At 40.7% G+C, this 24,256-nt stretch overlaps 1 protein-coding gene across 3 annotated transcripts in view; it reads left to right on the forward strand.

Annotated features, from left to right (window-relative positions):
- CEP89 (centrosomal protein 89) overlaps nt 1–18,605 on the forward strand; it is a 137,199-nt gene extending 118,594 nt beyond the window's left edge. For all 3 annotated transcript variants that reach the window (XM_037820049.1, XM_037820050.1, XM_037820051.1), the window contains one exon: nt 16,487–18,605. In XM_037820049.1, coding sequence (XP_037675977.1) covers nt 16,487–16,727 — 241 coding nt within the window. In that variant the 3' untranslated portion in view covers nt 16,728–18,605. The remainder of the gene's footprint in view (nt 1–16,486) is intronic.
- The last annotated feature ends 5,651 nt before the right edge of the window (nt 18,606–24,256 follow it).

Here is a 24,256-nt window from a genome sequence, read left to right on the forward strand (position 1 = left end):
ATCAAGAGTAACAAATGTACTATACCAATATTATGGGTAAATAATAGGAGGGATAGGGTGGGATAAGGGGTATGGGAGGATTTTGGATTTCTTTTTTATTTTCATTTCTTTTCTGGATTAATTAAAATGTTTTAAAATTGATCATGTGGATGTATGCACAACCATGTGTTGATACTGTGAGCCACCAATTGTATACCTCGGGTAGATTGTGTGGTATGTGAATACATCTCAGTAAAACTGCATTTAAAAAAATTAAAAACAAAAAAGTTAAAAATATATGAATTTTTAAAAGTCTTTTCATGTATTCTTTCTTTTTTAAATTCAGTTTTATTGAGATATATTCACATACCATACAGTCATCCATGGTGTGCAATCAGCTGTTCACAGTACCATCACAGAGCTGTGCCTTCATCACCCCAATCCATTTTTGAACATTTTCTTTACACCGTAAAGAAGAGATATAAGATTAAAAAACAAAAGTAAAAAAAGAACCCCCAAATCATCCCCCTCATCACACCCCAATCTTCATCTAGTCCTGTCCCCATTTTTCTACTCATCAATCCATACTCTGGGCAAAGGGAGTGTGATCCACAAGGTTTTCACCATCACACTGTCATGATTGGTTATTTTTTATTTTATGTTTTAGTTTTAGCTGGATTTAATATTGTTCTTGATTTTCATTTGCTTCTCATTTTCTTCTCTTTCTTAAAATTCCTGTTTGACTATTGGGCTTGTTACATCCACAGTTCTCTAATTTTGTTCCCTCTTTTCCATCTCTTTGATTTTTTTATTTTACTTAATTTTCTTGAATATTTTATTAATTTTCTATTTTTTTCTACTATTTTTTTAATTTCTGAGAACTTTTTAATCTCTGATCATTCCCTTTTTGTAAGATCATAAACATAAGATTACAGGTAGAATATCTTCTTTCTCTGAGGCTATTAGTTTTCTTGTTTTTAACTTTTATTGTAGTAACACATATATGTCATAAAAACATAAAATTTGCCATTTTAACTATTTGTAAGTTTACAGTTCAATGGTATTAATTATATTCACAATGTTGCATTACTCATCACCACCATCCATTACCAAAACATTTTCATCACTCCAGACAGAAACTCTGTACCTATTAAGCAGTAACTCCCCATTCCCTATACCCCCACTCCTGGTAAGCGCTTATCTTTCTGTCTCTATGAATTTGCTTATTCTAGATATTTCTATAAGTGGAATCATACAATATTTGTCCTTTTGTGGCTGGTTTATTTCACTCAGCATAATGTCTTCAGAGTTCATCCTGGCAGTAGCAAGTCAATGCCCCCTTCTGCTGCTGGAGCAGTATCAGAGAAAGGCACCTAAAATACAGGGTTTGGCTAAGACCCAGAGTCTTATTCCGTAATCCCCAAAGTGCCCAGGATACAATTGAAAATCACTTGTCATTCCCAGAGTCAGGAAAATCTTAACATGAATGAGAAAAGACAATTGATAGATGCCAACCCTAAGATGCCAGGTGTGTTAGAATTCGCTGACAAATATTTTAAAGCAGCCATACTAGAAGAGCAGTTATAGATGAGGTCATCAAGATGGCTGCATAAGACATCCCCAGGAATGTTTCCCCATAGGGACAGCTAAATAAAAGGGGAGATAGATACAACTCACTTGGATCTGGAGGATGATAGTGACTGGAGGAAGACTCTACAGATGCTGAATTGAAGGGGAAAACCCACATATAAAAAACACCCAAAAAGTAGGAGAGCAGTGTGGATTTGCCAGTCCAGACTACTCCCCCACACTGAGTCCTGCACAGTTTGAGAGAGAGACGGGCAATGCTCCAATCCGGGTACTTCTGCCGTGGTCACTGGCCACAGAGCCAGCCATTGCAGCAACTTAGGGTCCTGTCCACATTCAGGCCCAGGGACCCAAGGCCACATAGTCCCAAGGTAAGGCCCTAGTGGTTGGCATGCATGCACATACACAGTTGTCCCCTGGAAATCAGAGTGACACTTGGCAGAACTCTCTGCAAACTGTGCATACTCGCAGCCTTGCCCTTCCTTAATTTCTGGTGCACCTAAATGAAAAAAAATCAGGTGTTTTTAACACTGGCTCCTTCTGGCTCTGTGGGTTAGGATCCCATAATGTGGAAGTTACTGGAGGCTGAAAAGCTTTTGAAAAGGAGAAACTGAACTGCTGTATGGGAGGGTGGACCCAGCGCTGAAAGCTGGAGTGAAAAGTGGCCCAGAGCATGGAAAGAAGTTGAACAAATCATAGCACTAGGGAGGAAAAATTGTATTAAAAAAGAGATAATAGTCTGGGATCCCAGAGGAGGAACAGAGGAAGGGAAATCCTCTCCTGGAGGGGAAACAGTCACACATAATAGGCTAATCTTAAAAATTACTTCATATGCCCAAGACACGAAGCAGGTACAGAAGGACCTGAGAAAATCCTAACTGTTAAACACAGGCTTCTCCAAAGGTTCAGCTTGAAGAAGAGCCTTAACATGCAGCCAATCTACATTAAAACCCTAGGCAATTGAAAGAAATTGACTTCATAGTTAGCACATCAAAACAATCAAATGCCCAAACCATCAACAGAAGGTTGCAAGCCATACAAAGAAACAGGAAGAGATGGCTCATTCAAAGGAACAAATTAAACTTCAGAGAACATGCAGACAGTGGAACAGCTAATCAAACAACTTGTGAAATCTCCTAAATCAAGGAGCTAAAGGAAAATATTGATAAAAATAAACTAAATTTGGGTATAGAACTAAGGGACATAAGGAAGATGATGGGTGAACAAAAAGAAGAATTAGGAAGTTTAAACAGGAACATAGCAAAACTTGTGGGGATGAAAAACAAAATGGTATGCCAGTTTGGATATATTCTGTTCCCCTAGAAAGGCCATATTTAATGCAGTCTTGTGGGGGCAGACTGATTACTCTGTTGATTAGGGTGGGGCCTCTGACTAAATTAATTTCATGGAGATGTGTACCTCACCCACTCATGGTGGGTCTTGACTGGTTCACAGGCTTACTTAAGAGAACTCAAGAGCCAACACAGAATCTTGCTGACACTTGGAGATGCAGACAGAAAGATGTTTGGAGATGCTAAGTTAAGAGATGAAGTCCAGAGTCTGCCCCAGAGAAGCCAAGAGAGGACCCCCAGATGCTTAGAGAGAAATGCTCTGGGAGAAAGAAGCAAGGATGCAGAGGAGCTGAGAGAGAAGAGCTTAAACAGATGCCCAAAGACATTTTGAAGAAAGCCATTTTGAAACACAAACCAGGGGCAAAGGACCAGCAGATGCCAGCCACGTGCCTTCCCAGCTGACAGAGGTGTCCCGGATGCCACTGGCTGTTCTTCAGTGAAGGTGTCCTCGTTGATGCCTTAGTTTGGACACTCTTATGGCCTTAGGACGTAAATTTGTAACCAAATAAATCCCCTTCATTAAAGCCAATCCATTTCTGGTATTTTGCATTCTGGCAGCATTAGCAAACCAGAACAAATGGAGATTAAAAATACACTAGAGCCATTCAACAGCAGATTTGAATAGGAAGCAGAAGGAACCAGTGAACTAGAAGACAGGACAATTGAAATCATAGAGTTGGAAGAACAGATAGAGGAAAGAATTTTTAAAAAGTGATCAGAGCCTGAGGGGCCTGTGGGACAACTTGAAGCATACCAACATATGCATTATAGGAGTCCCAGAAGGAGAGTAGGGAAAGGGGGCAGAAATAGTATTTCAGGAAACAATCACCAAAAATTCCCCAAATCTTACAAAAGATATGAATATACATATCCAAGAAGTGTAACAACATAGGATAAACATTAATAGACCTACTCCAAGATGCATATTAAAATGCCAAATGCCAAAGACACAGAATTCTGAAAGCAGCACGAGTAAAGCAAATTGTCACATACAAGGGATCCTCAATAAGACTTAAGTTCCAATTTCTCATCAAAACCTTGGAGGCAAGAAGACAGTGGTATGACATATTTAAGGTACTGGAAGAGAAAAATGGTCAGCCCAAAACTCTTTATCTGGCAAAACTGTCCCTCAAAAATGAGGAAGAGTTTAAGACATTCACAGATAAACAAACTGCGTTAGCTCATCACCAAGAGACCTGCCCTACAAGAAATGCTGAAGGGAGTTCTTCAGCTTAGAGCAGTATGAAGAGGTGAAGATCTCCAGTAATCCAGGTAAAGGTAAAACCCAGTAGTAAGATATCCTTAGCATGTAACTCTACCCTTTATTTCCTATAAGCTTTAGAATATATTTTACTAAGAAATAATCATATTTCCATGTTAGGGACACTCAAAATATAAAAATGCAATGTGTGACAAAAACAACATAAAGGGGAAAATGGAGGGGTATAGGAGAAGATGCTGTATGCTACTGAAGTTAAGGTGGTACCTTTTTGAATTAGTAGGTTATAGACTTAGGTTTTTAATACAAAGCCCAGGGTAACCATAAAGAAAGTATTTAAAATATATACAGAAATGGAAGTGAGAAAGTGATCAATCAGTTACATCCAAAAGATCACCAGAAAAGACTGCAGTAAAGGAAGAGTGGGACAAAAAAGATACAAGATGGGGGGGATAGAGGGGTATAGGAACATAGTTTATGTATGCTATTGAAGTTAAATTAATATCAAAGCAAACAAGACTCTTATAGATTTAGGATGTTAAATTTAAGTCCCATGGTAACCACAAAGAAAAGATCAGAGAATATGCAGACTCACAGAGACAGAAAGTGGCATACAGGTTACCAGGGGTGGGGAGAAGGGGCAATGAGGAGTTAATGCAAATGAGTATAGGGTTTATGTTTGGGTTGAAGATAAAGTTTTAGTAATGGATGGGGGGGGTGGACTGCAACTTATTAAATGTGATTAATCCCACTGAATGGTGGCTTGGGAGGGGTTGGGTTAGTAAACTTTATGTTTTTTTTTTTTTTAAAGAGAAATTAAAGAGATAATGACAATTAAATGCAATACTTGATACTAGATGAGATCTAAGAATGGAGGGGAAAAGGCTCAAAAGGACACTACTGGAACATGGGAAAAATTGGAATATAAAATGTAAGCTTTATATCAGGGTTAAATTTCTTGCACTTAAGGAGATTACATAAGTGAATATCCTTCTTCATAGGAAATGTGCATGTAAGTATTATGTTTTCAAGGATTGTAATGGTCCAACTTGCTTTCACATGTTAAAAAATACATAGATTCGTAGATAAATACACAGATACATAGAAAGAATGCTATGGAAAATGTTGAAATTGGTGGAACTCAGTATTTGGGGTTGAGGGGTGTGTTACAGTTCACTGTATGGGATTTGCATTTTTTTTTAAACTGTTCTATAAGTTTTAAATTATTTCAAAATTAAAATTTTTTTTAAAGAGCACTTATAAACACTTTTGAAACAAATGAAAAATTAGAATGCCTCAGAAAAGAAATAGTCTCAGCAAAGAAATAGAAGCTATAAAGGACATATGGAAATATTATTACTTAAAAGTTAAAAAAAAAATTACTGGATGGGCTCAGTAGCAGAATGGAAGGGACAGAGGAAAGAACCAGTGAACTTGAAAATAATAGAAATTAACTAATCTGAACAATAGAGAGAAAGGAGACCAAAAAAATTTTAAATGAACTGAGCTTCAGGAACCTGTGAGAGTATAAAAAAGACCTACCATTTATGTCATCAGAGCCCTGGAAGGAGAGGAGAAGAAAAGGTGGGGCTGGTAATGTACTCAAAGGAATCATGAATGAAAACTTCCCAAATTTGGCGGAAGTTATAACCCTATGAGTTCAAGAAACTGAGTGAACCCCAACCAGGATAAACCCAAAGAAATCTACACCAAGACACATCATAGTCCAGCTTCTGAAAACTAAAGGCAAAGAAATAATCTTGAAAGCAGTGAGAATGAAAGTATACCTTACCTATAGGGGAAAACAATCCTCATGAGAACAGATTTTCATCAGAAACCATGGAGGCAAGAAGGAAATGGCACATTTTTCTTAGGCTGAAAGAAAAGAACTGTTAATGATGAATCCTATATCCAGTGAAAATATTCTTCAAAAATGAAAGGGAAATCAAGATCATGGAAAATTTTGTCACCAGCACACCTACCCTAAAGAATGACTAAGGGAAATTCTCTTTTTTAAAAAACAAAAGAAGGAAGGAAATAATAAAAAAATGGAATCTTGGACCATCAGGAGGGAAGGAAGAACAGCAGAGTAAAAATGTGGGTAAATACAGTACATTTTCCTTGTCTGCTTGAGTTTCCTAAATTATGTTTATTGGTTAAAGCAAAAATAACATTGTCTGATGTGGTTCTAAATTTATGTGGAGGAAAAGCTTAGGACAATTATAAACAGAGGAAAGTAAATGGACATAATGGGAGGTGAGGTTTCTACCCTTCTCTCAAACTGGCAAAGTGATGACACTGTTAGACTGTGATAAGTTATGTATATATAACATAAAATCTATAGCAATCACTAAAAAGCCATAAACAAAGAGATATATAGCTGGAAACACAGTAGAAAGTTAAAATGGAATTCTAAAAATGTTCAGGTAGCCCACAGGAAGGCAGGGAAAAAAAAAAACAAAAATGAAAAACAGAACAAAAGATAAAATGGCAAACTTAAGCCCTAACATATCAATAATTACATTAAATATAAATAGTCTATACCAATTAAAAGACAGATTAGCAGAGTGAATTAAGAAACATGGCCCAACTATTGCTATCTATAAGAAACCCGTTTCAAATATAATGATATAGGCAGGTTGAAAGTCAAAGGATGGAAAAATATATACCATTAATCAGAAGAAAGCAGGAGTGGCTATTAATAAATCAGATAAGATAGACTTGAGAGCAAAGCAAATTGCCAGAGAAAGGAGGGATATTATGTTATAACAAAAGGGTCAGTCCACCAAGAATACATAACAATAATGAAACAAGATATCATTACAGACACTGCAGATACCAAAAGGGTAACAAGGAATACTGCAAATAACCGTACACACCTAAATTTGACAACTAGATGAAAAGAACTTATTTCCTTCAAAAACAAAACTATTGCAACTTACCCAAAATGAAATAAGATGAATAGCCCTATAGCTGTCAAGAAAATTGAATATGTAATTTTAAAGCTCCCTAGGTCCAGATGGTTACATTCGAGAATTCCATTAAACATTTGAGGAAGAATTAATGCCAATTCTACACATTCTCTTCCAGAAAATAGAAGAGAAGGGAACACTTCCCAGTCCATTTAATGAAGCTTACATTACCCTCATACCAAAACCAAAGACAATACAACAAAAGAAAACTACAGAACAATATTTCTCAAGAACATTAAAGCAAAAATCCTTAACAAGATTTTAGCAAATAGAATTCAGCAATATATAAAAAGAATTATGTACCATGACCAAGTGGGATTTATTCAAGAGATACAAGGCTGAAATCAATCAATCCACCATATTAACAGACTAAAGTATAAAAGTCATATCAATTGATACAGAATAGCATTTGATGCAGTCCAACACCCGTTCATTGATAAAACCTTTCAGAAAGCAAACTGATAAAGAGCATCTACCCAAAACTCTACAGCTAACATTATACTTAATGGTGAAAGACTGAATGCTTGTCCCCTAAGATCTGGAACAAGAGAAGGATGTCTGCCCCTACCTCTCTTATTCAGCATAGTGATAGAAATTCTAGCCAGTGTAAAAGGGCACGAAAAGGAAATAAATGCATACAGATCAAAGGGAAGAAATTATCTGTCCCTATTTACAGATGACATGATGATATATGTAGAAAATTCCACATAATCTGACAAAAAACTTCTAGAACCAGTGAGTGAGTAGCAAAGTGGCAGGATATAAGATAAACATACAAAAATCAGTTGTATTTCTGTATACTAGTATGCCGGTTTGAATGTATTGTGTCCCCCAAATGCCATTGTCTTTGTAGTCTGTGGGGCAGACGTTTTGGTACTGGTTAGATTTGCTTGGAATGTGCCCCACCCAGCTGTGGGTAATGACTCTGGTGGGATACTCCCATGGAGGCATGGCCCCACCCATTCAGGGTGGGCCTTGATCAGTGGAGCTATATAAATGAGCTGACTCAGAGAGAGGAAACGGAGTGCAGCTGTGAGTGATGTTTTGAAGAGGAGCAAGCTTGCTAGAGAGGAACATCCTGGGAGAAAGCCATTTTGAGGCCAGAGCTTTGGAGCAGATGCCAGTTATTTCCTTATTATGAAATGTAACATATACAAAAAGTTAATATCTTTCAAAGTATGATTTAACAATTAGATATATAGGAAATTTCCAAAGTTATTATGAGTTACAGTACCATAGCTTCAGTTATTTCCTTATTGTGAAATATATATACAAAAAGGTATGGCTTTTAAATTACAATTTAACAAGTAGCTATAAAACAAATTTCAAAGGATGCTATGGGTTACAGTTCCACCATTTCAGTTCTTTCCTTCTATCTATTCTAATACCCTAGCAACTAAGAAAAAGCAAATGATAAAAGATTCAGTATTCATAATTCTTTTTTAAATTCCGTCTTGTCGGTTGCTACCCCTTCCTCTAGTTTAATCACTTTCCCGATCTTCGGGGATGTCTAGGCAGTGAGCACCCTCACTTGTTCATGTTGAAAAGGGGTGTTGACATTATGGGAAAAGGAAGCATATCTGGTTGATGTTCTTGAAGAGGCTATTACCTCTGGGTTTTGAGACTTAGCTGGCATAGGAGCACTCTGAAGGATTTAAGTCTAACAATCATCACCCCTATCCATTACCATACCTTTGAATTCACCATCATTAACATATCTGAATGTATTAGATTATGATTCCCCCTCACTAGTTACTGTCTATCACTAGGTCCCCAATATCCTTATAAGATATTGATTTTACATTGTTCAGATAGTTCATGGAAGTGGTACCATATAATATCTCTCCTTTTGTGTCTGTTTCACTCAGAATTATATCTTCAAGGTTCATCCATGTTGCTATATGTTTCAAGACCTTGTTGCTTACTGCTGCATAGTATTCCATCGTATGCATATACCACATTTTGTTTATCTACTCGTCTGTTGAAGGACACTTGGATCGTTTCCATCTCTTGGCAATTGTGAACAATGCTGCTGTGAACATTGGTGTACAAATGTCTGTTCGTGTTGCTACTTTCAAATCTTCTGGGTTTATACCAAGAAATGGAATTGCCAGATCATAGGGTAATCCAATATCTAATTTTCCAAGAAACCACCAAACTTATTCCAGAGTGCCTGTACCATTATATAGTCCCACCAGCAATTAATAAGAGCTCCAATTTCTCCACATCCTCTCCAGCATTTGTAGTCTGTTTGATGGTAGCCATTCCTACTGGTGTGAGATGGTATCTCATTGTGGTCTTGATTTGCATCTCCCTAATAGCTAGTGAAGATGAGCATTTTTTCCTGTGTTTTTTAGCCATTTGTATTTCCTGTTCAGAGAAATGTGTTCTCTTATCTTTTGCCCATTTTATAATTGGGCTGTTTGTAGTACTGTCATTGCGTTGTAGGCTTTCTTTATATATGCAAGATATTAGTCTCTTATCAGATACATGGTTTCCGAATATTTTCTACCATTGCATTGGCTGCCTCGTCACTTTTTTGACAAATCCTTTGAGGTCCAAAAGCTTTTAATTTTAAGGAGTTCCCATATATCTGTTTTTTCTTTCATTGCTTGTGGTTTGGGTGTAAGGTCTAAGAAGCAACATCCTGATACTAGGTCTTGAAGATGACCTACATTATCTTCTTAGGAGTTTTATGGTACTGTCTCATATTGAGGTCTTTGATCCACTTTGAGTTAATTTTTGTATAAGGTGTGAGATAGGGGTCCTCTTTCATTCTTTTTGTTATGGCCACCCAGTTCTCCAAGCCCCATTTGTTGAAGAGACTGTTCTGTCCCAGTTCAATGGATTTGGGCCTTATCAAAAATCAGTTGACCATATACCTGGGGGTCTATTTCCAAACTCTGAATTCTGTTCCATTGATCAATATGTCTTTATGTTAATACCATGATGTTTTGACCACTGTAGCTTTATAGTGGCTTCAGAGTCTGGAAGTATAATTTCCTCCACTTCATTCTTCTTTTTTAGGATGTTTTTGACAATTTGAGACCCCTTTCCCTTCTAAATAAATTTGATAACAAGCTTTTCCAAGTCTGCAAAGTAGGTTGTTGGAATTTGGATTGGGAGTACATTAAATCTGTAGATCAATTTGGGTAGAATTGACGTCTTAACAATATTTAGTCTTCCTTTCCATGAGCATAGAATATTTCCACCTATTTAGGTCCTTTTTTATTTCTTTTAGTAAAATTTTTTAATTTTCTGTGTAGAAGTCTTTTACAACCTTGGTTAAGTTTTTTCCTAGGTACTTGATTTTTTTAGTTGCTATTGTGAATGGAATTTTTTTTTTTTTTTTGATTGCCTCTTCTGTTAGATCATTACTAGTGTATTAGGAACACTACCAATTTATGTGCATTAATCTTATATCCCACCACTCTGCTGGATTTGTTTATTAGCTCAAGTAGCTTTGTGGCCAAATTCTCAGGATTTTCAAATATAAGATCATATCATCTGCAAATAATGACAGTTTTACTTCTTCCTTTCTAATTTGGATACGTTTTATATCTTTATCTTGGTGAATTGCTCTGGCTAGAACTTCTAACACAATGTTGAATAATAGAGATGACAGTGGGCATCCTTGTCTCATTCCCAATGTTAGAGGGAAGGCTTTCAGCCTCTCACCACTGAATAGGATGCTGGCTGTGGCTTTTTCATATATGTCTTTTATCACACTGAGGAAGTATTCTTCAATTTCTATCTTTTGAAGTGTTTTTATCAAAAAGGGATGTTGAATTTTGTCAGATGCTTTTTCAGCATCTATCAAGATGATCATTTGATTTTTCCCTTTTGATTTGTTGCTCTGTTGAATTACATTGATTGATTTTCTTATGTTGAACCACCCTTGCATGCCAGGAATGAACCCCACTTGGTTGTGGTGTATAATTCTTTTAATGTGCCTTTGGATTCTATTTGCAAGTATTTTGTTTAGAATTTTTGCATCTGTATTCATTAGGGAGATTGGCCTGTAGTTTTCCTTTTTGTAGTGTCATTATCAGGTTTTGATATCAAAGTGATATTAACTTCATAAAGTGAGTTAGATAGTGTTCCTTTTTCTTCAGTTTTTTTGAAAGAGTTTGAGCAAGAGTGGTGTTCCGATCACTTTTAAAAGAGGGAAAATACTTAGATATAAATCTAATAAAATTATGTGCAAAAATATAAAAATATGGTTGAAAGAAATTAAAGATTATCTTTAATTATTAATGGAGAGATTGTGTTTGTGGATCGGAAGGCTCAGCATAGCGAAGATTTCAGTTCTCCCTAAGTTGATATTCAGATTTAATGCAATTCTAATCAAATTCTCAGTAAGATTTTTTATAGATGTAGACAAGATTTTTCTAAAATGTATATAGAAAGGCAAAGGAACTAAAATAACTAAAACAATTTTGAAAAAGAAGAATGAAGTGGAAGGAATCAGTCTACCTGATTTTAAGATGTTATACGGCTACAGTAATCAAAGATGGGTGGTTTTTGTTAGAGGGTAGACACATGATCTATGGGACAGAACAGAGAACACAGAAATAGAGCCACACAAATATGCCCAACTGATTTTTGACAAAGGTGCAAAAGTGATTTAATGGAGGAATGTTCACTTTTCCAACAAATAGTGCTGGAACATCTATTTGGACATCCATAGGCAAAAAAATGAACCTGGATCTAAGCCTCATACCTTATGCTCAAAATGGATCATGGACTTAACCATAAAAGATAACACTTTTAGAAAAAAAAAAAATAAGAGAAACTCTTTGGGATATAGGGCTAGGCAAAGAGTTCTTAGCTTGGCACCAAAAGCATAATCCATAAAAAGAAAATTTGATATAATAAATTTTATCAAAATTTAAAACTTGTTTTGTGAAAGGCTCTATTAAGATGATGAAAAGATAAGCTATGGACTGGGGGAAAATATTTGCAAACCTCATAGCCTACAAAAGTCTAGAATCTAGAATATGTGAAGAATTTGCAAAAGTCAACAGTAAAAGAAAAATCCAATCCAATTAAAAATGAATAGACATCGGATGAAGGTGAAGATGACGGCATAGAGAGGAGTGGAAGCTAAGCAGTCCCTCTGGAAGAACTACAAAAAACCAGAAACAACTAGTAAATAATCCAGAATAACTGCAGGGGACAAACGAGACCATCCACTCATCATACACCAACCTGAATTGGGAGGAATGCCCGAGAACACAACATAAAATCTGTAAGTAAAACCTGCTGATCCAAGTCTTGAGACCCCCTCGCCCATAGCCCGAGTTGCAAAGCCTCATGGTGCCAGAGAGAAGCTCTCTCCCAGCAAGCGAATATAGCTCAGCTGAGCTCCAACTGGGGTTTTAAGTAGGGAGTGTGAACTGCTCACTACAGGTACACATCCCCAAAAAACAGAGGTTTTGGGTGACGACTGACCTTGGAGAGCTGGAGGGTCGCCTTGGACTGGGTCTGAAGGGGACTATCTGTTTCTTTTTCGGCTCAGTGGAGAAAGCCCCAGTCATTTTCAGTTTCCAGGGCTGTGACTCGGGGAAGGGTGGAGACAGCACAAGCAGAGAGCACGACCATTGAAATGCTAATGACCTCCACCTGGGGGGTCTGTCTTCTCTAGGAGGAAAGGGGTGGGGCCCTTTCCATTCAGAACCAGACCCCAGAGCCTGGGGGAACACGGCCATACCTCCTCACACCAGTCAAGAATTATAGGCTAACAGGCGTCACCTGCTGGGCAGAAAAGCACAGTGACCTGAGGCATCAAAGGCTGGAGCAATTTTCTAAGACACACCCGCAGGGAAACCAGATACTGAATATTTCTTCCTTCTGGGACCTGAGCCTGTTCTGGTCTGGGAAAACCTGGTTTGGATAACCAAGGAAACCATGCCTAGACAACAGAAAATTACAACTTACACAAAGAAAAACAAAGTCATGGCCCAGTCAAAGGAACAAATGTACACTTCAACTGAGATACAGGAATTTAAACTAATGCTAAATCAAATCAAAAAGTTTAGAGAAGATATTGCAAAGGAGATAGAGGCTGTAAAGGAAGCACTGGGCATGTATAGGGCAGAAATCAAAAGTTCAAAAAAAAACCAGTAGAATATATGGAAATGAAAGGCACAACACAAGAGATGAAAGACACAATGGAAACATACAACAGCAGATCTCAAGAGGCAGAAGAAAACACTCAGGAACTGGAGAACAAAACGCCTGAAAGCCTACACGCAAAGGAGCAGATGGAGAAAAGAATGAAAAAATATGAGCAACGTCTCGGGGAACTCAAGGATGAAACAAAGTACAATAATGTACGTATCATTGGTGTCCCAGAAGAAGAGAAGGGAAAGGGGGCAGAAGCAATAATAGAGGAAATAATTAATGAAAATTTCCCATCTCTTATGAAAGACATAAAATTACAGATCCAAGAAGCGCAGTGTACTCCAAACAGAAGAGATATGAATAGGCCTACGCCAAGACACTTAATAATCAGATTATCAAATGTCAAAGAGAGAATCCTGAAAGCAGCAAGAGAAAAGCGATCCATTACATACAAAGGAAGCTTAATAAGACTATGTGCGGATCTCTCAGCAGAAACCATGGAGGCAAGAAGGAAGTGGTGTGATACATTTAAGATACTGAAAGAGAAAAACCACCAACCAAGAATCCTGTATCCAGCAAAGCTGTCCTTCAAATATGAGGGAGAGCTCAAAATATTTTCTGACAGACAATGACAGACTTTGTGAACAAGACACCTGCCCTACAGGAAATACTAAAGGGAATACTACAGGGTGATAGAAGACAGGAGTGCGTGGTTTGGAACACAATTTTGGGAGATGGTAGCACAACAATGTAAGTACACTGAACAAAGGTAACTATGAATACGGTTGAGAGAGGAAGGTGGGGAGCATGTGAGACACCACAAGAAAGGAGGAAAGATAAAGACTGGGACTGTGTAACTTGGTGAAATCTAGAGTATTCAACAATTGTGATAAAATGTACAAATATGTTCTTTTTTGAGGGAGAACAAGCAAATGTCAACCTTGCAAGGTGTTGAAAATGGGGAGGCATTGGGGGAGGGATGCAATCAGCATAAACTAGAGACTGTAACTAATAGAATCATTGTATCATGCTTCCTTTAATGTAACAAAGGTGATATACCAAGGTAAATGCAGATAATTGGGGGGGATAGGGGAGGCATGTTAGACACTTGACATTGGTGGTATTGTCTGATTCTTTATTCTACTTTGATTTAAGGTTATTTTTCCTTTTGCTACTTCCTAGCTGTCATTTTTTTTTTCCTCTTTCTTTTGCCTCTCTACCTTCTTTGACTCTCCCTCCTGCCTTGTGGAAGAAATGTAGATGCTCTTATATAGATAGTGGTGAAGGTGGTGAACACATAAATGTATGACCATGCAGAAAACCATCGATTATTTACTTGGGATGGAATGTATGGTGAGTGAACAAAACCATATTAAAAAAAAAAAAAATGGGTTGATGACAAAACCCCAAGGGCAGTATACTGAGTGAAATAAGCCAGACACATAAGGATGATTATTGCAGGGTCTCACTGATAGGAATTAATTATAATATGTAAACTCATAGACATGAAATATAAGGTGCCAAGATATAGGACGAGGTTTAAGAATGGGGAGTGGTTGCTTAGTATGAGCAGAATGTTCAACTAGGATGAACTTAAATGTTTGGAAATGAACAGGGGTGTTGGTAGCAAGATGTGAGAATAACTAACAGTGCCGAATGGTGCATGAATAAGTTGGAAAGGGGAAGCTCAGAGTCATATATGTCACCAGAAGGAAAGTTGGAGGTCAAAAGATGGGAATGTATAAAACTGAATCCTATGGTGGGCAATGTCCATGATCAACTATACAAATACTAGAAATCGCTTCCATGAACCAGAACAAATGTATGACAATACAATTAGAAGTTAATAATAGAGGGGCATATAGGGAAGAACTATATACCTATTACAAACTATATACTACAGTTAGTAGTATTTCAACATTTTTTCATAAACAGTAACAAATGTACTATATCAATACTACGAGTCAACAATTGAGGGGGGTTGGTTAGGGATAGGGGAGGATTACAGTTCCCTTTTCTTTTTTTCTTTTTTCATCTTTCACTTTATTTCTTGTCTGGAGTAATGAAAAGTTTCTAAAAATTGGACAAAAATTAAGTGTGATGGATGCACAGCTGTATGAGGGTACCCAGGGGCAAGTGATTGTACACTTTGGATCTTTGGATAATTGTATGGTATCTGAACAATCTCAATAAAAATGAAAAAAAAAAATGAATAGACATCACCTTGAAGAGAATGTACAGGTGGCATTTAAGCACAAGACAAGATATTCAACATGGTCAGCCTTTAGGGAAATCCAAATAAGACCACGGAGATACTTCTACATTCAGTGAACGTTAGTGGGCTCTGGCTTTGAAAGAGTTTCGGCTCCCTCATGCCTCTGTCAGCAATTCACAAGGAAAGTGTGAATTTTTCTCCCTGAACCTCAGTGTCCTTCTCTTTTATTAAGAGTGCTAAAGCCCCCTGCCAGTCAGTTTGCTAACACTTTCCAGAACCCTCTCGCAGTGTCTGTGCAGGAGCTGGCCTCCCTGGACGAGGACTGCCCTTTCTCCTGAGCTGAGGCTGCTTTTCTCCCCCCGCACCCCACCGTGGGGCCCACCTGCTGTTCCCCCAGGAGACCCCGGCCTTGGGAGGCCTGGAGGCCTTTGCTGTGGCTTTCCCAGCACCCCATGTGGTGCCAGCAGCGTCACTGCTCGCTCCATTTCTAACCAGCCTTGGCTGTCTCTAGACACTCACCCTCCCGCACGTGGTCCAGGCCGCTCTTCTCTGTCCTCGGTGTGAGCCCACTCCCCACCCCCAGCTCACCCTGTAGGTCTGGGCCCCAGTGGATGGGCGCCTGTGAAAGGTCCCCGGGTGTCGGCCAGGTGGTCACCGGCAGCCAGGCCGTTGTGCTGCTGTGTCTGGCCGGCTTCGGGCAGCCACTGCAGTTATTGTATGTTGTACACAAATTAATTCTCTAGAGAATATGTGCATTGATGCCAAAACAAAGGACAAAGGCGAGACTTAGAGAAAAGATATAAGAAATAGCTTTCCTCCTGTGTCTTGGTGTTTTTATCTATTTCCAAGGGGACCTCATGGCCTCTTTTAACTTTGCAAGTCGTTGTTTTTGAACCTGAGTACAGTGGGCTTCCTTCTCTGATGTTAACCATTCTTTCAGTGAGTTCTTGCTGCTATAAGGTTCATAAGGGCTCTATTGGATATTTTAAAAATTGTCTATTTTAAACATTTCCATCACTTTGCTTCTTTCTTTCAGGGAAATGGAAGGTGAGCTTGAAGTGGTGTGGGAGTCTACCTCCAAGGAAAACCGAAGAATTCGAGAACTTCTCCAGGCCACGCTGGAGAGGACAGGCACACGGAACAACACTGGCGCTTCTGAGGACGCCTGCCCCAACGGCGTCCCTCAGGGGGACTTGCTGGACGGCTACAATTTCAGCTCCTGGGGCGGAAAGCGTCCTCCAGACGCCCACCGGAGTCTGCGGGAGCCCCTGGGCTAGGGCCCCATAGGCCTGGAAGGCCTCACACCGGGAAGCCAAGGGCAGCCCACCCCCCGGAGGAGGGCAACCCTGTGGAAACGGGAAGTGTGACGGCCTTCTTCACGCAGCAGTGGGCTTTGGGGCCCTGGAAGAAAGAAACTGTTTCAGAAACGCGGATCGGCTTTTTAAAATTTTGCTTTCTTTTAATAATGTGCTGATGAAATCTCTCTTAGCCAGGCCCATCCTCTGGTTGCACTGGCCATGGAAACCAGGCCTGTGAGACCTACTTCTCAGGTCAGCAGGTGGCCCGAGAAGCAGTCCTGTCTCTAGGCTCCTCATCCACCCAGGGGAGCAGATGGGCGGGGCCGCTTATCTTGGGTTTCCTGAATAAGTGTAATTGGGTGAGGCTCCCAGCGCAGTCAGCACCGATTGTATCTGTGCATTAGCTCTGTGAGGGATTTTTCTCCTTTGGTAAAAAACAGTATGCTCGTACACATGCCCCAGAAAGTTGTTCAAAACCTCCTCTGCCTTCTCCTCCAGCCTTTCTCTGTCCTTCTGAGAAGGTAACTTATTCTGGGGCCACATAGCGCCCTCCCCGAGTCCTGGATTTGAGTGCCAGGCAGGGTCCCTGCCCCACGTGGAGCTGTGCCCACAGAGGATGCCGGGGAGCTGTGGTTCCTGTGCCTTTGGTAGGTCGTCCCGGTCTCTCTTCTGTGGGACGCCTTCCACCACCACCACCATCCTGGGAACACCACCTATCTGGGGCTGCTCCTGCTGGGCACACTGGGAGAACGCTGTGTCTTCAGGCCCCAGAGGACCTGTGGGTCGGAAGGGGCAGATCCTCTGTTGTTTCTGGTGTGTATGTCAGCCCCAGCTTTGGCCCTTGGAAGGGTATAAAAGGCATCCTGTGATCTTTGATTGCTGAGTGGAAAGTTGAAATAGAATATCAGAGTTCTTTTACATGTTATTTAGCTTGTTCAACAGTTAATTTTAGTTTAATTTCATTTTACAAGGGGTAGACTCACCAGGATTTATGACTGTGTGTCATCTCCCTAACAGATAACCTAGGGAATGACTTTGATGCCATTGCAAAGGAATTTATACCAGCCGTGCAATCATCAGAAGGCAGGCTGAAAGGTGGCAGCCCCCTGGGGAGTCTCACCTCCTGGACCTGTGATCCAGGCGTGGGGTGTCAGGGGAGACACTGCAGCAGAATCCAGGGAACCGCTTCTGTCATCCCTATTTTTTTTCTGCCTTTTATGAAAATATTTGACTCCTTTTGAGAAGTGAACATTTTTACACTTATACTTGAATTTGTTACACATTACCCATGAACTTGGGCAAGCTGTGTCGCCCCTGGCCCTCACCGTGCCCGGGCCGGGGTGGGGGTATGCAGCACTTGGTCTCTGCCCGGCCTCTGGGTGCTGTAGGATATGACAGGTGAGCTCACAGTCCAGGACGCAGAGGAGCTCAGCAGGCAAGGCAGAGATGGACAGGGCAGCTGAGAGGCACCGAGAACTTACAAGGCTGAGAAGGGACAGAGGCTGCAGGGAGGGACAGGGTTTCAGGAGCTGGAGAAGAGCAGAGATGGATGGTGTGAGCAGAGGTGGGGGCCCGGGAGCAGTAGGAGGGGCTGTTTGGCTGGAGGCCGGGAGGGGGTTCTCCTGTTGCACTTCATCCTGCAGGTTTCTGATCCCAAGAAATGGTTCAGTTCCTTCTGGGTCCTGGCTGGGGTTTATATGGTGCTGGAACACAGGTCTATGGCCTGCTTTTAGTCGAGTGGTCAGTGCTTGGGTATTATTGTTTTTAAAGCACACATAGATATTATATGACTTCTTTTGTATGTATATTTAATGAATAAATTGAAATTTTCATAATAAAAAAGTTGAAAAAAATAAATTCCAGTAAATCTATATGATAAAGTAAACGGGTTGTGAGATTGCAAATAGAGGCAACTCTTTCAGGAAGTGTAGCTGTCTGTTGGCGCCTGAGGGTTCTGTAGGTTAAGGAAGTCATTTTTTTTAAATGCACTTTTTAAAATTGTGAACTTTAACATATATACGCAACAGTGATGACTTTCAAAGTGTGATTTAACAAGTAGTTAGCAAATTTCAAAGAATGTTATGGGTTACAGTTCCACAATTTCAGTTATTTCCATTGTAAAATATAGCATATATACAGAAAGGTGTTAACTTTCCAAGTACAGCTCACTAAGCAGTTATATAGGTAATTTCAAAAAATGTTATGGATTACAGTTCCACAGTTTCAGTTCTTTCCTTATTGTGAAATATAGGGTATATGCAGAAAGGTGGACTTTGAAAGCACAATGCAATGAATAGCTATAGAGCAAATTTCAAAGAATAGGTTCCAACATTTCAGTTATTTCCTTCTAGCTATTCTGATACCTTAACATCTAAATATATATATGTTTTATATAAAGTTTCAGTATTCATAATCTTTTATTAAATCCTATCTTGTCTATTGCTACCCCTTCCTCTCATTTAATCATTGTACAAAGTATCATGAAGACTGCACACAGCAGTTTGCTTGACCTAGGACAGTTAAGGTTTGACCTTTTGTAATATCAGGTGCTAAATGTAATCTGTACCGGAAACTACCTCCTCCCTGAGACTCCCCAAGATACTTAGCTACAAGATAATCTATAATCCTCCCCTCCTCCCTGTTGATTACAATCAATCCCTCCCTGCGTTGCAGGACTCCGCTCCCCGCCTTATGCTGTCATACCTGTTGGAATGTCGAGCCCTTATAACCAGCTTATTCAGCCCCCCAAAGTGTGGATTATTTCCAAGTTGAGCTCTGAACTCGCCGCCATTCAGAGCAGCTCCTGAATCCATTCAGAGAAGCCCCCGATTTCAGGGCAATGTCACTCGACTTCCCCACCCTGTAGGTAAGCCCCTGAATACAAGCTCATGTCTCAGCATGTGTCTGGTGCTTTCTTTAGTCCTTTGGCTACAAAAGTCCTCTCGGGCTGTGACAATTGGTGTGCTAGCCTGGAGACTAAAGAAATCCCAAGCACTGATGACATGAACTTGGGGAAGGGAAAGGGGTCGTCCCCGGGGGGTACCGGGGTGGCCTGTGACACTATGTGGGGAGGGGTGGCTGCCCTCCTAGATGAACGGGGTCTGCCGGGGGAGTGTGCACATGCGCATGACTCCCTGGCTGGACTAACAGCCCTCCTGCAACAGGCCGCAGGACTAGTAGGATTTCATGAGAAAAAAAGCCACCAGGCTGCTGCAGCAGTAACCTGGCTGTTCTTGGAGGCTGTGTGTGCAGCTACAGAAAAGGCCTTAAAGGCTAATGCGGCAGTCTGCTGCTTAGAAGAATTGAAGTTAGAAAGGGATATGCAGTTGACCCAAGCAGAATTGAAAGGTGCTCTGGATGAGAGTTTGGAAGTACTGGCATGCCAGTATACTAGAGTAAGAGGGCAGAAGCTGCCTAAAGGGCAGGGTAGGGATACCCTAGCTTCCCCTGACGAGGACCCTAAAGTGTGGGACCCTGTTGTTTCCTCATCAAAAGATGACAAGCCCCTATCTGACTGGGAACTAAAAACAGGAAAGTAAGCATGCGCGTCCTCTGGTCCAACAAAAGGTGCCTTCCTGCAGATGTACTGTGGCAATATATCAGTATAAATTACCGGGGTCATTTAATAGCCCTGTCTGGCCAATGAAAAAAACTAATGGTACCTGGGATATGACTATTAATTATATTGAACTTAATTTAATAACTTCTTTGTTTGCAGCTGTGTCAAATATAACTACCTCGTTGCAGGGTATGAGTACTCAGTTAAGCCAATTTCCCTTTATGTTAAACCTTGTTAAAATTTGTTTTTGTATTTTAGGTACCTCCAGCCAGACTCTGCCCGCTTTCACATGGGAAAACCAACAATGGACATTTGCTTTGTTTCCACAAGACACCTCCACAGTAATCTGCCATGGACTGGTAGCACAAGATTTAAAGAAAAGGACCCCCCTATGTTTCACTATAACGATGATATCATGCTAACCAGTAATTCTTTTCCAGAACTAGAAACTGCCACTAGCACAGTGGTGACCCACCTTGAAAGTCGAGGATGGGCGATAAATCAAAGCAAATTACAAGAGCCTGGACATTCTGTCAAGTTCTTGGGTATTGTCTGGTTGGGTAAAACTAAAGCTATTCCTTCAGCCTTTGTTGTTAAAATACAAAGTTATCCTATGCTGCTAACCCCTAAACAATTAATAGCTTTTCTTGTTTTTTTGTTTTTTTTGTTTGTTTGTTTTTTAGGTTATTGGAAACTGTTTATAGTCTATTTAAAAATTTTAAAACCTTTGTACACCCTAATTAGAAAAGGAAAAGCATGGGAATCGGATTTTCCATGGCAGGCTGTGTTTATAAAAGCACAAGCACAGGCTTTAAGGGGGATGGACCCTGATATATCCTGTGAATTGGATGTGGCCAGTGCCAATATTGGCTTTGGGTGGGGTTTGTGGCAAAGGCAACAGACTAAATGTGTAATTATTAGATTCGGGTCCCAACTTTGGAAGGGCACAGAACTCAGATATAGCCCACTGGGAAAGTGTGTGCAGCTTATAATGCTCTGTTACAAGTTGAAGGTCTAACTCAAAGGTGCCCAGTGACCTTACAGGTGGCTACACCCATGCAAGGGTGGACACAAGAGATTGTAAATAAGCTCTATTTGGGGAGTGCTCAGCTAAGCATGCTGACAAAATGGAAAGCCTACGTCCTACAATGCGGAATTTTAACAATAGCCCTGTGAGTGCAGAGATGCATGAAACTTTAGGACCAGTCTCCCACGTGGAAGAGCAGCACACCCTGCCGCCTGCTGATCCTCCCGAGGTGGCTCCCCCCATGCCCGCCGTTGACAGACAAGGGAGTATACCTGACTCTGCATGGTCTACTGATGGACTGGCACTCGGGCAACATGCTACCTGGACAGCCATGACTGTCCAGCCAAGTACTGACATTCTCTGGTCAGAGACGAACTTTGCAAGGCAGCCAGTGGGCTGAGCTGTGGGCTGTATGGATGGTAACTGTCCGTGAACCAGGAGACAAGTTGACTGGCTGCCCAGATAACTGGACTGTATATCGAGGCCTAACAGTATGGATGGCCACGTGGAAGCAGGAGTAATGGACAGTGGTTGACTGCCCCCTATGGGGGAGGGAATTGTGGGAAGATATCTGGATGGCCTGCCAGAAATGTAAGGTAACTGCTTTCCATATTTCTGCCCATAATGTTAACATTGCTAGGTAACACAGAAGCGGATGCCCTAGCAAAATTCCACAACCTAACAGCAACGATGCATGAGGCGACTGATGGCTGCATCGGAAAACTGAGCACCGAGGGTACCAGACCCTGGGGAAGCTGATGCAGCAGTCTCAGCTGCCTATTACCCAACCACGTTGGCCGAGACCAGATCCCTCTCACCTGGTGGCGGGTAGACTATATTGGCCCCTCCCTGTGTCCAAAGGGGCAAAACCTGACTTCACCACTGTAGATACAGCGATGGGACTGCTGCTGGCCTTCCCAGTGGGCAAGGCCAACAAACGAGCTACCATACATTACTTAGAAAAATTAAGTGCCTTTTTCAGGGTCCCACACATGTGGACAGCAATAGGGGGACCCCCTTCACGAGGCAATTAACCCAGGCCTGGGCTACAGAACATAATGTCCTTTGGACGTTTTACTTGCCCTATAATCCCACAGCAACTGGGTTAATTGAAAGAATGGATGGCCTTTTAAAAGATGATAGAAACTTCTTACAATGCACTCAATGACTGTACCAGCATTAACTCCAGACCCAAGGCAGTGGCTCCTGCTCCTGTGGAAATGGTAACTGCCAGGCCCATGGAGGCCTTACAAATTCAGATAAGGGGCAGCTGCCCTCAACTAGCAGCGAGGCAGCGATGATAATCTGCTCTTGCCTGTGCCACAAACACTAGAAATTGGGAAAATAAGGTCAATTGGCTCTGGTTCTGGCCCATGCAGCCAAGCTGGCTGAGAATCCTAAGCCCATCGGGTATTGTGCCAAAGGTTATTTGTATTCCCCATCTGGGACCCCCATCCCCCAGGGAACTGTGTAACTTTGCAACCCCCTCACCTGGAACTCTTCTATCCACTAATGAAAACTCAGCTTATATATTGTTCCTACATGTGCTATTAATTCTTGTTAAAAAGTTGTATATTACTGTTTCCATAATGCATCAATTAAAGAGTTGTATTTAGCATTATTTTAACAAGTTTTAATTTTAGTGGTAAGTGTATGCTGTAGAATGTCTGCTTGAAAACAGTTTCCAAAATTATTTTGGTAACTTAAGAATTATAAAGAATGTTTTTTATGAAAAGGAAAAGGAAAGTAGTTTTGTCCTAAATAACCGGTTGTTTCAGAATGGAAAAGAGAAAAAGTAGAACAAAAACCTGGATGGATATAGAAAGTTGCAGAAAGTTTGCGGAAAGGGAATTTTATATCTGTGGACAAAGTTAGGAAATGGTAAAAACAAACAAAAACTAGATATGGAATAAAGCGGACTGCCTGGTAGTTTTATCCTTTAGCTATTTTAGCCCCAGGTGTACCTGTGCTTTAATTAATATTCAAGGTTGTGTATATGTACCCGATAACTCACAAAATGTAACACAAGCTCTTGATCACATGCCAGATCATATACAAAATATTGAACATTTATCTCATAATCTTTTGTCCAAATGGTTTAATTATTTAACTTGGCCATGGTGCCACTTATTAATAAGATTACTGTCCATATGTACTGGTTTACTTGTGCTCTGCTGTTTGCTGTATTGTGCCTGTGAATTATGGATGCAGTGTCTATCCTACGGTCAACACAAATCACTGTGTGGGGGTGGAGTGTGGGAGCCCCAGGCCCCGAAGTGTCTTGAAGACTGCACGCAGTGGTTTGCTTGACCTAGGACAGTTAAGGTTTGACCTATTCTCTTTGTAATATCAGGTGCTAAATGTAATATGTCCCTGAAACTACCTCCTCCCTGAGACTCCCTGAGATACTGTTATCTACAAGATAATCTATAATCCTCCCCTCCTCCCTGCTGACTACAATCAGTGCCTCCCTACTTTGCAAGGCCCCTGCTCCTGCCTATGCTCTCATACCCATTGGAATGCCGAGCCCTTGCAACCAGCTTATTCAGCCCCCCAAAATGTAGACTATTTCCACATCAAGCTTTGAACTGGCTGCCATTCAGAGCAGCTCCTGAATCCATTCAGAGAAGCCCTTGATTTTAGGACAATGTGACTCGACTTCCCCACCCTGTAGGTAAACCCCTGAAAACAAGCTCACGTCTCAGAATGTGTCTGGTGCTTTCTTTGGTCCTTTGGCTACAAAAGCCCTCTTGGGCCGTGACAATCACCTTCTTGATCTTTAGGAGTGTCTAGGCAGTGACCACCCTAACTTGTTCATATTGAAAGGGGGCTGCATCTGATTGTTCTTAAAGAGGCTGCTGCCTCTGGGTTTTAGGACCTGTCTGGCATAGGAATGCTCTGGTGATTTAAGTTTCTGAGAGA

Source organism: Choloepus didactylus, chromosome 27 (genome assembly GCF_015220235.1).
Source record: "Choloepus didactylus isolate mChoDid1 chromosome 27, mChoDid1.pri, whole genome shotgun sequence".
NCBI lineage: Eukaryota > Metazoa > Chordata > Mammalia > Pilosa > Megalonychidae > Choloepus > Choloepus didactylus.